This window comes from Eleutherodactylus coqui, chromosome 6, assembly GCF_035609145.1.
Source record: "Eleutherodactylus coqui strain aEleCoq1 chromosome 6, aEleCoq1.hap1, whole genome shotgun sequence".
In the NCBI taxonomy this organism is placed as follows: domain Eukaryota; kingdom Metazoa; phylum Chordata; class Amphibia; order Anura; family Eleutherodactylidae; genus Eleutherodactylus; species Eleutherodactylus coqui.
The window spans coordinates 100,136,133-100,154,018 of NC_089842.1; the positions used below are offsets into that span (position 1 = coordinate 100,136,133).

A 17,886-nucleotide genomic window follows, 5' to 3' on the forward strand; every position below is an offset into this window, starting at 1 on the left:
TTTGTTAGGGTCATTAGACTAAGTATGATGCAAGACCCAAAACTCCAATTCTTATTGTAGCTCGTTTTTTGCTCTATTCTCGCTCGTTTTTGCTCATTCTTGCTCGTTTTTGCTCAACGCGTTTCACCACTAAATTGCGTGGATCATCAGGAGCATTGTGAGGTTAGAGATTTTCATCATGAGGAGGAGATTGTAAGGTCTTAATAGACTAAATAATGAAGAAACGAGTGTCCTAGCAGGAAGGGAACAACTGTTTCAGCAGAATATTTAGAAGGTGAATATAACGTAGAGAGGATCTCTATTCTTAGGTCCTTTGCAGTGTCAAAGGCCAAGACATACAGCTCTTGTTTCTGACTTTTTTCTGACTGCCTCCTCTGAATTGACGATGTATATTACAAAGTGCATTAATATGGCCATACAGAAGTGTATAACCCCACTTAATTTCACGGGACAACCCCTTTAACCGAGCCGAATGGCAGTGGGAAGAGACCCAAAAATGGTCCCAAGTCACAGCCCTGGATAAGAGCTAGACAGTTTAAAGGGATTTTCTGGTTTTGTAAGTTATAAAGCCAAATCTGATACACTCTAATCTTCGATGGCCCAACAGATGAGGGTTTGGTAATTGGTTGGACTTCGAAATGTTAAAATTAGAGATGAGCGAGCGTACTCGGAAAAACACTACTCGCTCGAGTAATTGGCTTTATCCGAGTATCGCTGTGCTCGGGTCTAAAGATTCGGGTGCCGGCACGGAGCGGGGAGCTGCAGGGGAGAGCGGGGAGGAACGGAGGTAAGATCTTTCTCTCCCTCTCTCCCGCCCGCTCTCCCCTGCTCCCCGCTGCGACTCACCTGTCAGCCGCAGCAGCACCCGAATCTTCAGGGACGAGCACAGCGATACTCGGATAAAGCCAATTACTCGAGCGAGTAGTGCTTATCTGAGTACGCTCGCTCATCTCTAGTTAAAATCTCAGCAGATGTAAAATTATTACTACATAGCAGTTTGGGATTCTGGATGATACAAAACAGTTCTGTCGCTGGAGAAGAGACGAGACCCACAAGCCATAAATGTATAAAAAACATCACACAGAGGGTCTAGAAATAGATTTTATGATCGTAAAAAGTACATTGCATTGTATAAAAAGGGAACTACCAGAAATCATTCTATTATAACATAATTTTTTTCACTTATCTTATTTCTGTCTTTGGTTAGAAGAAATTCCTCATGACAACACTTCCTGCTCTGTGTTTTGGCACGTCGGTGTTCCCATAGCAAGCAAGTAGAATCCAGCTTTCATTTTTCCATCTGACTAGTTGCTACAAGGCTCCGTAGCACTGTAACAGTACGGTTCCCAGAGGAGCAGGAAGTGTTGTCGTAGGGACACTTAAGTGTGACGTGGAATGTTAATCTCATTGTGCTATAAATTAATGGAGGTTGAAGGCCATGTACACCGTTGGACTCTTTTTTAAAATCAGTATGTTTTGGTGGAGGAGATCAGGGAGACAGAGAGCAGAGAAAGCTACTACTACAGGGGGCTTTAACTCACTCCAGGTGCATTTTCTGCTCTTATCAGCAGTGAGGGGGAACAGACAAGTAACTACACAGATAGAGGATGGAGGGATAGCTGTGTAGTATTGAGTGGGTGTAGGTATGCTGCACAGCTTATGAAAGGGGAATCTGAGCTTGTGAACCTTTATGAGAGACTAGCAGATCATTGCTGAGAATGCCCCCCAGACAGAAACTTAAAATGTACAAGAGTCTGCAAACCAAGTAGGAGGTTTTCTAAATGCATCAGAAGGAAAACTCAATGCAAAAAAAAAGGTGCAGAATTTTTTCTTCTGCGGGGACTTAGTAAGACGTGTGTATTGATTTTTCATGCACAAAGGTTGCCATATCCTTTAAATTATAAGTAATAGTATTTAAAGCAGATATAGATTTTCTGGTAATTCCCATTTAATTACAGGTTATAGCAGCAAATTATTAAAAAAAACAAAAACACATTCATAAAAGTCCTGTGATATGTAGTAATGACTGTGTAATCCCTGAAGACTTATCATTCTGCCTTCATCATCTTCTCCTTTTATTTTAATGGACACCATTTTCAGTTGAAGCAGCAGCCATTGTCGCAGCCGCCTTGTAATACAACGCCAGAGTGCATATTCTCCCTTCTCTCTGTAGTGACAAGAATTTTTTGTTAAATTCTATGAAGATTTCAGTTTAAAAGCAACCCCCCCCTCTCCCCACAATCCGCTGTCAGTACAGTTCCCATAGAGGCGGTCATCAGCCAGCTTTCCACAGACCCTGAATGGTAATGCATTGGTTACCCTCCTTGTGTTAGACTGATCCAACTCCAATAAACTATAGGAATTAGCTCTGCTCTGGTGTCAGTTTTTACTGCAATTCTAGAATTCCATTTATGAAACAGAAAGCTGTAAGTTAACAGCAGAACAGGTTCCTTATGATTAAAGAGTTGCAGGCGACTATAAGGCCGCTTTCATACAGGCAGCAAAATCGTGAGATTTTCTCGCGATGCAACAGTGCTACAAATCACATGTATGTGATGCCCACGCTTTCCTATGGGTTCCTTCACATTAGCGATGTTTTGTAGCCTGCTACATTGCAAGAAAAAAAAAAGTCATGGGTTGCTGAATATTGTCGCGATTTGCTATGTTTTGTAGCCCTTGTTTCACAAAAACGATGTCCTACTCTAAAAGCCCTTAAAATAAGGCCTATCTGCATTAAAAAAAACAAAAAAAAACAAAAACTAAAAACGTCACCCAACAGGCACTGTCCGCTCTGCCATATGTCTCCTCCACAGCTCCAGCAGACTTGCTTGTAATTTTCAGCCAGCGCTTCCTGGTTTGGAGGTTCATAATCCCCGCCTCGAGGAAGTGCTGGCTCCGATTGTTTCTCGAGCGCTGCTGCTCAGCCAATCACTGCAGCACCAAATGAACCAAATCACAGCCATTGCATTGAATGGCTGTGATTGGTTCTTGAGTGCCGTGGCTCAGCCAATCAGAGCCAGCACTTCCTGGAGGTGGGGTTTTTGAATTCCTGACCAGGAAGCGCTTCTAGAAGACTGCAAACAAGTGTTGGGGACGAACCAGGGCTTATTTTCAGGGTAGAGCTTATATTTCACAATCCCGTTAAAAGCACACTAGAAAGTAGCGACCCAAAAATCGCGATATCGCGGCGAAAAACGCAGCAATATTGCACAGAACACAGCTGCGATTTTATCGTGGCGATATTGCCATTGCTCGTGTGAAAGAGGCCTAAGAGATAAGAGGAATCAACGATATAGTGATGAATGAAGTCTGTGATGACGACAAGCAACATCGCTGCATCTGAGGCTGGAATCTATGGAGCTCTGGAAAAAAAATACTTCACCTCCTGACCGCTAGGCCCATGACAGACAAGTGTATTTCAGCTGCACCCATGCATCCGTAATACGGACATGTGTGCTCGTCTGACTGTGGGTTTCTTGACCCACACTATATAGATTCCTGTGATGCTCGTTATTTGGGTTCGGAGACTCGTCCGTATTACAGACGCATAAATCAGCCAGAATCTGCTTGTGTGTCATCAGTCAAGCATTACAATTTGAAACATTTTTGTTTTTTTGGGTGGGCGGTGGAGAGACAACATTCTATTGTAGACTTTGAAATTAGTGTTCACATAAACATAGTTACCCATAAATCAGGAACACCATATGCCTTTTAACTCACCCTAATGACATTCCACCCTACCCACTTTTTTTTCTTGATTGTAGCTATGAGGTACTGTGTTTTATAGGCAGAGTTTTTATAGGAACCATCTAGAGGTATTCAGAATTCATACATTTATCTTTTTTTCGGGGGAGGGGGGCTGTTTGAGTGTTAAAGTTTTAGAAATATAAAAATTCTACTTTTTCATATTTAATTTTTAGAGCATTTGCCATGCGGTATAAATGTTAGAATACCACCAAATGTATAGGTTTTGTTAGAGCTTTTACACACTAAAAACACTTTTACAAAATTTGGTTTTCATATTGTTGCCTGAGTTTTTAATGAAAGCAAAACCAAGCCCCTTCTAAGCGCTTGTAGATGTAGTCAGTCAGTGTAGAGAGAACCTACAAACAGCAGTGGAGGTACAGGGTGGGCACAGAGAAGTACCCCAGTACCACACTTGTATGAAAGCTGGCTAAAAGAAAGGCCTTTGTTTCTCATGGCAGCTCAGCTTTCATTTCTTGTACTGCGGAGGTAAAGTGAAAGCTGCGCTGCGATTACTACATTGTAGGTAAAATCCAACGCTTTGGCGCTGGATTGATGCTTTCATCAGACTAGATAATGATACAGTGCAGTTTAAAGAGTGAAAATGGTGACAAAGGGATAAACCCCACAGTGGGAGAAAAATAAAAAGTAGAAAAGAATAAAGAAAAAAATAAAACAGAAGGAAAAAAAAAAGACTAAACCACACCTTTTCGCATTTACTAGGTTAAAAAAACAAACAAACAAAAAACCCCACACCAATTTAAAAAAAATGCCAGAATTGCAGATTTTGTTAATCTTGCCTCTAGAAAAAAAAAATGGAATAAAAAGCAATCAAAATGTTACATGTTGCCAAAAATTGGAGAAATGAAGACTAGAGTTCATCCTGCAAAAAACAAGCTCAGTTGGTCATCAACCCCTTAACGACCGCCCATAGGCCTTTTGACGGCCTCTATTGGCGGGCTATGTATGAAGTGAGATTGCATGAGATCTCCCTCCATACAACATGGGTGCCGCCTGTTACTTACAGCCGACACACGGCGGCAACAGCTCTGACAAGCCACGTGGCTGATCGGAGGCGTTAACCCTTTAAATGCAGCTGTCAGTTCTGAGATCGGAGGGAGCTGTGTGAGTGTCATGGCAGGCGGGCGGCTTCTGAAAGGCCCAGGGCTGTCATGGCAGAATGCCTATGAAGCTGTGCCAGAGGGGTGGCTTGATAGAAGGCCTGCCTGATAGCAGTATGATGTAATGCTATAGCATAACATCATACTGAAGAACCGATCAAAGCATCCCAAGTTGTTGTCCCTTCTGAGGACTAAGAAAAATAAAAACATTCAAGTTTTAATAATGATTAAAAATGAGCCCTTGCACAACTATTTCAACGGAAAAATAAAAAGCTATTGCGAGCAGAAGATAAATATAATTTGAAAAAAAAAAAAAATACAGCAAAAAAAATTCTAATATATTTTTTTGGTATCGTAGTAATGGTACTGACCCATTGAATAAAGTTATCAGGTCATTTTTGTTGCAGTTGGTGCGCCGTAGAAATAAGACGCAACGAAAGATGGCGGAATGTCATTTTTTCCCCACTTCTCTCTACTTAGAATTTTTTAAAAGTTTACATACTACCATTGAAAAATACATCTCATCCTGCAAAAAACAAGCCCTCAGACAGCAACGGCGATAGATAAAGGAGCTACGATTTTTTACAAGGGGGGGGGGGGGGGGGGGGGGAGACGAAAATGAAAAAAAAAAAGCTTGGTAACTAAGGGGTAAGGTGCAGACAGGCTTCCGAATTAAAGGTTTACGTTTCATATTGCGGAGCTAATTTTGCTCATAAACTACCTTTTGGATTACATTGTTTTTTTGGGGAATTAAGCAATAATCATCAAAGCTCAAGAACAAACATTGAGGACAACATGCAAAAACGTGAGCACTCTGTTTTTTGGTGTGTCCAACTTTATGCAAAATGCTCACAGATGGCCACTTTTAAGGCTTTTCTCTCCTCACCCCGAGTGGAAAAATAAAAATGTGGTATACAGAGAAACTCCATAACATGAGCTAAAGTGTGAGCTACTGCCATTATGTAGTCTCTTCATGCACTCGTAAAGCTGCCCGAACAGTTCTCAAGGAAAACTGCAACAGCCTTTACCTCTTGGCCAAATCACAGCTTAGGATAAGATGGGATGCAGAAAGTAGTAGTAGACCCCAATCCACAACTCACCTCACACAATGTTTCTCTCTAGGACGGGCTGTTGGATAATAACACGCTTAAAGTCAAAACAGCTAAGATTCAATGTGATAAACCGTCCTTCGTGCATTAACTCTGCCAGCCCGCGCCCCACAGCTGGAGCCTGCTGCAAGCCGTGCCCACTGAAGCCACAGGCAAAGTACAAGTTCTGCACCAGTGGGTGAGCCCCAATGATCCCGTTCTGGTCAAAGGTGTTGTAATCGTAATACCCGGCCCAGGCCGACTTCACCTGCAAAATTGCAATGAACACCACGTTATTACATGAATTACACGATTCAACCCAAAGTGAAATGGACAATTTCCAGTAGCCAGAGTGCCTTTCTGAAATGCCTTGTGTCCAGACACTTACATGAGGAGCTTAAAGGGCCAGTCCAGTCTGTAGAATAATAGAAAAGTTGTGCATCCTTCTAATATAATTTGTTTCAATTCCTCACTGTTCGCAAGAGCTCTGCTTCCTGTGTGGGAACAGCAACCTTCATGTTCGCATCTAGAGGCTAAAAACATGAAGAAACCTTTTACTTCTCATAGCTGGGGGTTTGCTAGTTACAACCATGTCCTGTCTAGGTAAATATATTTCCCGAGAATTTCTTACAATGTATCAGTGTGGCAAAATATCAGTTCAGCTCTCAGACCATAATCTAGACTAGAGATGAGCGAGTATACTCGCTAAGGCACTACTCGCTCGATTAATATGCCTTAGCCGAGTATCTCCCCGCCTGTCCCTAAAGATTCGGGGGCCACCGCAGCTGACAGGTGAGTTGCGGCGGGGAGCGGGCGGGAGAGAGAGATCTCCCCTCCGTTTCTCCTCGCTCTCCCCCGCCGCTCCCCGCCCGAACCTTTAGGGACGAGCGGGGAGATACTCGGCTAAGGCACATTACTCGAGCGAGTAGTGCCTTAGCGAGTATACACGCTCATCTCTAATCTAGACTGAATACTACAGTAACAGAACCTCAAGCTGTCAGAAACTTTAGTTCCTTGTAAGTTTTCATCCTCTGTTCACTGCCAGAAAACAAAAAATTTGGGAAATGGCGAGGAATTGAAACAAAGTTATGAAGTTGCAGAACTCTTCATTATACAGCAATTAATGGGGGGGGGGGGTGGCTTTCTCAGGCTGTAAAGAAGATTCTGGCAACAGATAAAGGGTGACTGCACTTCTATAAAACCACCCGCATCGCCAAGGCTTTAGTAAGACCACTTACCAAGGACCTACCTTTAAGGACTCAAATACCGGCACTCTGTGCGCCAAGAGCGGCCAAACCTTCTCTTGGAAATAATTGTGGTCCACATCCAGATTACTGGTGTCCGGCTCCTCTTCCTGCGTAGAAGAAAGTGACAAAATAAACGGCTTATTTTTTTTTTTTAAGTTTGAGCTGCCGCCATCTTGTATGTGCCAACCACATACCTCCGTGGGAGACATGCCTCCGATGTAGTTTCCTCCCAGCCCTTCCCTCCTGAAATAAGCCCCTGTGCTGTCAATCAGCAATGGGCAATCCAGGCCTGGACCATTGGGACAGTGGAACATGTAGACGTATCTGGAAGAGAAGTCACATGATCGTTACCTCCGCTGCGTTATTAATTTGCAAGTGAAGTGTGTCGTCATTTGTAACCGTGGAAGGAAGATTGATAGGTAATTTCCTAAAACTGTAATTAACTCTTAGTAGTTTTTGTGGTGCAAATTTAAATCACATAAATAACTGGAGACGATAATATGTTATAATGCTGCATCCTCGTTGCCATGCCTCTACTGCCATTATATGGCAGGCTGCAATGAAAATGGCGCCACTGTTATAATTGACTAGGATGAGGATACCTTTTTCTGGGCTCTACAGGAAGTTTGACTTCATAGGTGCCTGGGTTCCCATGGCCAATCCCAACCATCTCTGCCACTTTGGAAGACCAGGCGCCAGCAGTGTTAACGACTGCCATACATTCCACATGCTGAGTTTCCAAACTGTTCTGCGTTTGAACCTGGAATTAGAAAAATATCAGAATACCCAGTGTGTGCGTGTATATGTATATATATATATATATATATATATAAATAATTAAAAAAAAAAAAAGATACAACTGTAAAAATATCAGGAATGAAATCACACAATGGTCATATCCAAGCATACTCACAATAACTTGTTTGATTCGTTTGAGGTTTATTGAATCACCCTCCGCCGTCAACATTTCTCGAGTGACATAGTCAAACCCTACAAGAAAAAAACCCAAAAATAACAAATTTATAAGATGCAGCAAACATCGGATATGGCATTCTAAAATAGTCCCAGTCAAACCAGTGGTCGGGCCAATTCATATGGGGTATATTCAGGCCATGGGCTGTCCCTGTATTCCACAGACAGCACAGAGTCCTATAATAGGTTATTCACAAGTCTGATTTTTCACATGAATCGACGATCCATGTGAAAAAAAATGACTATGTGTCCTATTCATTTTTGCAGGTGAGAATAGAACATGCAATGTGCAACTGGTACAGAACAGGGACGGGCGTTATTGTGCTGTCTGATACAAGCTGGACTCAAGTTTCTCGAGTGCAGCTTGCAAAATGGTCATGTGAGGATGGTCTAGGTCTCATATCACACTGTACAATACAGCCTCAAGTAGAGCGCTGCCATCGGGGGGTCATTAGTGGCCTGCATTTATTTAGACAGTATTAATTTTTGAGGGGCGATTTTTGTCCACTAAATCCCTATGCAGCGCGCTCTTAAAACAAGTAAAACATAGTATTAGGTAAAGATAATTTATGGTCACATTGCCCAGAAGTTCAGTCAACGGCTCAATTCAAGCAAAAGAGGCAGTTTGGAAGCTCATGCTTTGGGGAGGGAAGGGATACCATATCGTTGGATAAAGGATACCAATTATTCTTACACTTACGGAAACCATAGTGAAAATTGACACTTGTTCAATAAATTGGGGAACTCACCTACTACCTCTCCATGGCAATGCAAGACACCCATGGACAGAGCCTTCTGCCGGAAAGCATTGAGCAGAGTCCAGGGATCGAACCAGCCTTCATTCTCCAGACCTAGAAACCAAGTAAGGATAAATAGTTCCTTTAAGGCCGCTTTCAGATGAGCATATTATAGCCCTGGTGACCGAATCCAATAGTTGAGCATGGAGCAGCATCTTACCATAAGAAGCCAGCGCCACATCCTGAATATTGATCCACGGAAACTTTTTCTTGAGCTGATCTGGAGAAAGTAGTGCGACTTTGGCTCCCTGTTCCCTGGGATGTAAGAAAATACAAAGTATCACCAAAACAATCGGAGATTTCCTACTTCTATTCTTGCCTTGGAACGCTGGGTGACAATTCATTTGGCAGCTCCCATAACGGCCGTCACTCATTTCCTGGGAGTTCTGAATGGCTATAAGAGGGTGTTGTATAACAAGGCAGGTCTGCCATTGGGAAAGCTGGGTAGCAACGCCATGGGACAATTCTTAGTTATAATGTACTTACTGCCCATGACATCTTGTGCCCAAGTGTTAATAATTAGGACATAAAATATACTGGCTCAGCTCTGGCACTCACACTTTTTGGAATGTATCCTAGATCAAGGACTTGCTGACAGTCTAAGGGAGGCATTCATATGATCTGCCAGCTGTGGGCAAAGTCATGAATGAACGATGACCCGTAACAGACGTCCACAAGAACTGCAAAAATCTTCATACGGCAAAATCCATTGCTGCTCTCATAGAGATTGCTGTACTCACAGACCCTGAACGGCATCTAAATCCGCACTCCTATATACATTCCTCGTCTCACCTTTTCTCCCAATGTTCTGTAACGCCACACCTTACAATTTAGCAACTAAACAGTCCAAATTGATACAATGTATCAGTGCAGGTAAAATGTAACAAGCTATCAGGGCAGGAGAGAGACGTGTGCTGCTAATGTCTTCATCTAGATTGGATACTATTGTAGCAAACCCTCAGCTGTGAGAAGTATTAGGTCAGGATTCGTTTTCAACCTCTTTATATTAGCAAGGTTTCCATTCACTGACAGAACACTTCATTGGACAACGATTAAGATTTACGTACAAAAGACTACGTACAGCTACAGATGGACGGGTCTCAGCTGGTAGCATCTGTATACCTTTGGACTCGGTAGTTTTCCTCCAGGATCTCGGCACTTTTCTCACTGGACAGGAAGAGGTATCCAGAGGGATTAAACTGAATGTCAATACGGTCTCCGTTTTCAATGCCCAAGTAGTCCTGTAACAAGACCCGCAGGGTGTGAATACGGCCCTATAATAATCTAGGCTTCACACCACGTAAGGGGGATCAACAATAGGTTAAAGGGGTTATTGGAAGCAGCCAGCAAGCTTTTGGACAGAAGACCTTTCAAACTGAGTTGAGCTCACGCAAGGCCGCTTTCACATCTGTGTTGGAACCTCCAGCTGGGAAGTTTCGCCGCAGATCTGGATGAAAATACCGGAAGAAGAAGTGATGCATGCAGTGCTTTTTCTTTAGTCCAAAAGCCAGGCAGAAAGCGGTTGGACCCCATCGTAGTCAATGGGGTCCGGCCGACGCTGTTCAGTTTCATCCAAAGCAGGAAACCAGAATCCCTGATGCAGATGTGAACCCGCCCTAAGGGGACTTACATGGAGTGAGAAATCGTTCGCCAGAGCTAATGAGCAAACAATGACACAATGTGCTTGGGCGGCCACTTCAAACACAGAGATTTAAAAAATGTAACTGGATCGTTCAGTTGACTGAACCAATAAATGAGAACGACTGAATGATCAAATACGTTTTTTTTTTAACCATAATCGTTCCGTGTAAAAGCACCTTAACGCAGGAGAGGGCAGTTAGACTTTTTTCCGTCAGTGTCCGGTGTACAGACCACACGTCCCAGAACGCAAGTCACGAGAGCAAGTTACGTGTGGACACTGATATATATTATATATATATATATATATATTCTAATGCTACAGTGTTTTCCCGAAAATAAGACACTGTTATTTTAAATTTTGCCCCCAAAAGAGGCACGGTGTCTGTGTCTGTGTCCCCCACAATGATCTCCCAGGCGTTGCGGCAGGCTGCTGTATAATCCTCCCTGCTGTCAGAGGATTCTCACTCTGTTAAAGTGGGCTTTGAATTCACCTCTCTTTAGCAAGTCAGGGCTGCGATTGGATCGAGTGCCAGCCAATCACAGCTGGCGCTCAATGAACCGATCTCAGCCATTCAGTGATGTCATTCACTGAATGATCGAGCGCCGGCTGTGATTGGCTGGTGCTCACTTTCCGAAACCAGGAGAATTCAAAGCCCCATTTACCAAAGAGAGAATCCTCTGACAGTGGGAGGATTACACATCATCAGCCTGACGCAACGCCTGGGAGATCATTGTGGGGGACACAGACGCCGACTGTGAGGTGAGTATTGTGGTTTTCACCTAGTGTAGTTAGGGCTTATTTTGGGGGGAGGGCTTATATTTCAAGCCACCCATGAAAATCAGAGTAGGGCTTATTATCGGGGTGGGTCTTATTTTCAAGAAAACATGATAGATGTGGCCTATAGTGTAGGGTTTAGAGGTGGATATAGAAATAAAATACAGCGAGTGATATATTGTATCCCACGTCCTTTACATTCGGTATCCTGGTGCCTTACATTAACATTGCGCAAGAAATCTGCTCCAAACAGCGACATCTGGATGTTTTCTGGTCGGGAGAACTGCTGCCGGATGCCGCCTGCCGAGAGAACGGTGGAGGCGTGAGAGTACTACGGGATGAGAACAAGACAGGGCGTTATAAGATAACAGTATTTGGTATGACCCACTGAGATAAATTATATATAAAGCTCACAGGACATTCGGAGTACGCTATACGACACATAATGGCTGCCAAAGACGGGCAGACAGCGCTTTATGGAAGACACCAGGGTAAGGGAAGCCTATCACAAGAAGCATGCATAGATTGAGGTACAAGATACATATTAGACAAATGCTTACAAGGCAACTCCCTAATATAATGGTCTCCAAAAGGTGTCCTGTAACTTTAAAAAGTGACTGCATGGATGATGTAATCACGCTATAAGAACCAGTCTGATCACAACCTCTCGTCTACCGGCGTCCACTGATAGCCTTCACCTGGAAGTACAACTCACGCTCGGGTCTCGCTCGACCACTACGACTTTGAACGTTGTTCTCTGGGTTTGCAGTTTTTTCACCCAATAGGCAACCGACCAGCCCATGATTCCGCCTCCAACGATAACGACGTCTGCATGTTCCGGAGGTAGATGGTCCATGGATTTAAATGGTGACCAGTCACTGCCCGGTAGAGCTTCCTTCGCTTTTTTCTGGATCTTCACCATTTCGGTGGATATAACTGGGGAGGAAATGAAAGAGAATTAATGGAGGCGACAGATTTAAACCCAATCAGAGGTGATCAACAGTCATCAGGCTGGATGATCAAGTTGTCCTCCGCCACCATATGCCAGGGATCGCACGTACGGAGGACCACAAGGGTTTGTTGCAGGTAACCAACATCTGGAAGATACCAACGAACCGCTGAAATCCCAAACTATTTCTTTAACGGTGACTTAAGGCGCTGGTTTACATCTGCGTCATCTTAGCATTTGGTAAAAAAAAAAGTCAATTCTTGGCATGGTTTCTGCGCAGAAACTGTGTCAGGTTGCCACACGTGTCCATTGATGGGCGGAATCCATATGCCGATTCGCATCAGAAGTCTGAGGCTCAGCGTCTGAGTTCTGCAAAAGATTGAACTGTCAGATCCATGGCGAAGAATCCAATATGGATGTCACGGTTTGTAGCACGCGTGAAGGTCGCCTTCGGTTTCCATGCTACGGTAACTGCATGCGATCAAAACCCTGCCAATCCTAGGCAGCCAATGACTGCATGATTGTACAGCCATTGGCTATCGACAGGTGAGCGGGGTACGGACACATGCGGTTACTGCAGCTTAAAACTGTTCTCACACGAGCGTCTGTGAAATGCCGCATTTCAAAGCACTTGACAGCATTTTTTAACGCACCCCATCATTGCAATGGGCGACGATGAGGTATGTTAAAAAGCGCTAAAATGAACTAAAATAGAGCAGACAGCGTTCGACGATCGCAGCGGTAGAACGCTAGTCTACGAAGCCCCATTGAAATCAATGGACATGTTTTACAGAGTTTAGAAACGCTGGGCTAAACGCTGTAAAAAGTGGCGTGTGCGAGAGTGGCCTGAAGCTATTTGTACACGAATGATATTTCTGTCTGATTTTCAATGCTTTTATTTGAATGGGTGTAGCAGGTGGCATTTTTTTTTTTTTGCTTGGACAGAAACTCAGGGTCAGGCATTATTCACACAAACGTTTTATCGTGGCTATTTTGCCGTTTTTACACACGGCTGGAAATGATAGGTCTTGCCCTATCTTTTGGCCACGATCAGCCAGCAGCTCCCATAGAAGCCTATAGGAGCTGCCGGCAAGAGGAAGGGAGGGATTGTAGCAACTCCTAACCCCTCCCTTTTTCGGCGGCTCTCATAGGCTTCTATGGGAGCTTCTACTGCCGCGATCAGCTGGCAAAGGCAGGGGGAGAGAGTTTAGCATTGCTGCTCTTTTTGCGCATGCAGGGCACACCCCTATTTAAATGGCTATTTAGCTTAATGAGTTCCAGATTATTATTTTTTTTTTAGAGGATTGCGCAGTGTATCGCTCATTGCGCAGCATTGTGATTGCACTTGCGCACCCCCCCCATAGACGTCTATGGAGACTTTTGGTGCACAAATGTGCAAGAAAGATAAAAGCAGATCTTGTTTTTTTTCAGCGTGTGCAAAATGTGGAAATGTGTAAAAACCAACTGACATCAATGAGTTCTATCGTCTGCGTATTGTGCACAGAAATTTTAGGCATGCAAATACATGGGTGTGAAGGAGTGTGTGGGGCCGTGACAACCTCGCAGTGAGGATATAGAGGCTGGTTGTCAGCAGCGGAGGAGCTGTTACTGTAGTATGTTGTGTGGCTGCCGCGTCTCATCACAATATATTACATTCTGGGGTGGCATTTTCTGCATTCACTTGCTGCGATGAATGAGACAAAGGCCTGCTTCACACGGGCGACAAAGTCACGCAATTTTGTTGTGTTGCTACAAATCGCATGTATGAGAAGCATATGCTTTTTTTATGGGTTGATTGACACATGCAATGTTTTGTAGTCTGCCACATCCCGACACAAAAACTTTGCGGGTCCGGCGATATGCCCACGACTTGTGAGGTTTTGTAGCCCATGTTTCCCTATGGAGCCTTCCTCTCTGCTGCATCGCACAAAAATGCAATTTTCTTGTGGTGCGATGCAACTTTGACAGTAGGAAATCCTACCCTTAAAGCCGTAAACTAAGTCCTGGCTGCAGGGAAAAATAAAAAAACGGTATATATCACCTTAGAAGCGCTGTCAGCCCGGCCGTATCTTATCCCTGGGTCCCCGGCACTATTCTGCTTCATCTCTTCTGGCCAGGGATTGAAAAAAAAAAAAAATCACCGCCTCCTGGAAGCGCTGCCTCTGATTGGCTGACGCTTAGCCAATCACAACCAGCGCTCGATCAACCAATCACAGCCATTGATTAAGCACTGATTGGCTAAGCATCAGCCAATGACAGACAGCGCTTCTACGAGGTGGGGATTTTTCAATTCCCAGCCAGAAGAGATGAAGAAGACCGGTGCCGGCGATGGGAGGAAGCTGCAGCGGAGCCCTGGACAGCGCTTCTAGGCGAAATAAACTTTTTTAAAAAATTTCTGCAGCTAGGGCTTATTTTCAGGGTAGAGCTTATATGTGTAGCGCTACAAAATTGCGGTATTGCTGCGAGAAGACGCAGCGATATCGCACAGACCAGCGATGCGATATTGCTGCGATTTTCTCACAATGATGCCGTGTCACCCGTGTGGAGCAGGCCTAAATGAATTTTCATGTCTCCACTGGAAATCCACCGCCAGGTACTTGTCTGTGAGGGAAATTATATCTTGTATTTCAGTCTAATTTCCACTGTCAGTAAGTAGAATGTTCTGCAGAGTAAATTCATACACTGGGTTAATGATGTTTATGAACCTGAGAAAGACAGCGCGTCTCCAAAAGACCAGATAAAACAAGAGATACAAGTTTTCTACCTCTTCAATGTATATAGCATAGATGAGTCAACAGAACTTCAAGAAGGAAAACACGTTTGAACCAAATGTATGATGTAGCTGTGTTTTGGCTTTGTAACCCCCCCCTTTCTGTTTTACCTAGAAACCTATTTTGTCCTATAAAAAGCTGTGGGAATAAAGCAGAGCCAGCGTTTGCCACACATTGTCTTCATGTGTTACTTTTGTTGTTCTCTCCGAGCTCGTACCAACCACACTTAATATGGGCCCACAGTATATTGAATAGCGCCGATAGCTCTAACATCGTTTATATAGTATTTCACAAGGGTTTAATAAGGTCAGGAATATATCAGCAGATATTGCGCACTTAGAACAGGATTAATCAGTAACGTTTAATATCAAACAATAACCAGAGATAACTTGCACGGGGTCACTTACACTGTCAGCATTACTAATGGCTCTTTGAACTACACAGGGTTAATGTAGTGTAACAAAAATAAGATTTAGTCCGGTTTCACACAAACAATTTTGAATTGCAGATTCTGCGACCGCCGTCTGCACGTTAATACGCGGGAATTGAAATGTATGCACCTTCGCAGTTTTGCTCTCAACTGCGGATTCCGCGAGTGGAAGATACATCGCAGCCTGCTCTATTTTACAGCAGATTCCGCCTGTATGAGCTCTATTGATCTCTATGGATGCGTACGATCCAATGCATACAAAATTAACACTGGGTGCGGAGGTGGATTCATATGCAAGTTACTAGGAGACGAGATACAAATGGAATAAAGAAAGCAGGAATTTGTGGACGGACAATGCAGGACAGTCTGGGGAGCAACAACATCCGTCCAGACTGCTGTCTGCAACCAAGGAGATGTCCCGCGCCGAAACGGGTTTTTTTTTTTTTAAACCCCCCCCCCGTTCGGCGCGAGACAACCCCGATGCAGGGGTTAAAAAAACCACCCGCACAGCGCTTACCTGAATCCCGGCGGTCCGGTGACTTCAATACTTACCGCTGAAGATGGCCGCCGGGATCCTCTATCTTCGTGGACCGCAGCTCTTCTGTGCGGTCCACTGCCGATTCCAGCCTCCTGATTGGCTGGAATCGGCACGTGACGGGGCGGAGCTACACGGAGCTACACGGAGCCCCATAGAGAACAGCAGAAGACCCGGACTGCGCAAGCGCGGCTAATTTGGCCATCGGAGGCCAAAAATTAGTCGGCACCATGGAGACCAGGACGCTAGCAACGGAGCAGGTAAGTAAAAAACTTTTTATAACTTCTGTATGGCTCATAATTAATGCACAATGTATATTACAAAGTGCATTATTATGGCCATACAGAAGTGTATAACCCCACTTGCTGCCTCGGGACATCTTCTTCCTCCACAAGAATAAGTGGCGTTTTTAAAGTGGTTCATACTACTTCCAAAAAAGTAGTATAAACCAGCCAAGCTTAGAGAGCAGTATCCTGTTCTGAAGGCTCAGAAGAGCTCTGACCATGACCGCACAAGAGAATGTCACCTGAGCAATAGGCCCAATGTCCACGGGCAGGTTGGATTCCGTGTGGGGAATCCCGCACGGAACCCAGCCCTGCCCGCAGCCGGTTAGCCCTGCATACCTGTTTTGTTACTGCGGCATCTGCACAGGCCTCTCTACTTCTGGGTTCGCTGTACTGCGCATGGTCCTCACGACTCACCATTGGACGTGCGCAGTTCAGTTTTTTTTTTTTTTAATCTCCTGCTTTCCCACGGTGTCCGCGGTACATCCGCAATGTCAACTGAGGTTGTGCCGCAGATCGGACGGCTTCCATAGACCTCAATAGAAGCAATCAGTGGGAGATCCGCACAAAAGTGGAGCATGCTGCGATTTATTTTCCAGACAAAAAGGCCCGCAAAACAAATCCGCACGCTTTAAGCCATTTGCGGGTGCTCATGCTTTTCTATGGGCAGCTTGATTTGAGGGTCTGCCGCGCAGATTCCACAAATCAAATTTGCCCGTGGATATCGGGCGATAGAAGGGGTTTCAAAAGGATTGGGCAACTTTCTGATGTCGTTCCCTGCTAACAGTCCTGCTACCGCACGGACGATGTGCTCTACTTCTGCGCAGAAAAGCACAAGTATGCGCGACCATACGGCATTAGCTTCTGTGATTATACACAGCTCATCTGTGTGAGCCGGACCCGATGGGCTGAGAAATAAAGACTTTAATATCCCAGCAAACATAAGCCTTCCGCAATGTGATAATGCATTTGTAATGTTTGCTTAATGGGACTGACTAGCCATTCAGGTGTCTGGGAAAGCTGGGTGACAGCCTGTGTAGGAGTTGTAGAGGTGGTCACCCGACTTTCCCAGGAGCAGATGCAACTTTCCAGCTGCACAGAGAAGAACATGCATGTTATATAGATATTACAGCTGATCTTGTCAGCAGCTCCTGGGAATATAAAGTGATTTATCTGCTGCAATCATCTATATATCCCATGCACAGAGGTCATAGGAAGAGATATATATATATTACACACACACAGCTGATATATACAATAACTCACACTTGGAGATATACTTTCTGCCCCGTAATGGGAGGCTACTCACGTTTGGAGAAGTCGTCCTGCTTTAGTGCAGCTGTGTACGTCTTGAAGCTCTTGTGTTTCCATGCTGTGGCCCCCAGCACAGGGTCCCCCCGGGCCAGGAGCAGGCACGATCCCTTTCTGCACAGCCTGCCCGCACTCATAGCAGCCCTGCAATGACACTCCACCGCTCAGTTTAAAGAGATAGACGACTGTCAGGATGACATAATCAGAAAGCGACAAGCAAT

The 17,886-nt window shown here is 44.4% G+C and overlaps 1 protein-coding gene across 2 annotated transcripts; it reads right to left on the reverse strand.

The window, feature by feature from the left end:
- Positions 1–1,088: 1,088 nt before the first annotated feature.
- On the reverse strand, positions 1,089–17,846 carry FOXRED1 (FAD dependent oxidoreductase domain containing 1). 2 transcript variants are annotated; one of them, XM_066607268.1, is made up of 12 exons: positions 17,664–17,845; positions 12,101–12,321; positions 11,606–11,716; positions 10,092–10,210; positions 9,130–9,224; positions 8,922–9,023; positions 8,114–8,190; positions 7,803–7,960; positions 7,395–7,524; positions 7,203–7,307; positions 5,966–6,221; positions 1,089–2,167 (listed from the first exon to the last, which is right to left on the reverse strand). In XM_066607268.1, exons 1-11 carry the CDS (start codon positions 17,800–17,802, stop codon positions 5,967–5,969), a joined length of 1,512 nt encoding a protein of 503 aa, XP_066463365.1. In that variant the 5' UTR covers positions 17,803–17,845; the 3' UTR covers positions 1,089–2,167; position 5,966. The 2 variants fall into 2 exon arrangements, 1 of the variants encoding a protein (XP_066463365.1); XR_010793162.1 differs by lacking the exon at positions 1,089–2,167 and adding an exon at positions 6,342–6,486 and having other exon boundaries at positions 6,092–6,221; positions 7,192–7,307; positions 17,664–17,846.
- Between the last annotated feature and the right edge of the window lie 40 nt (positions 17,847–17,886).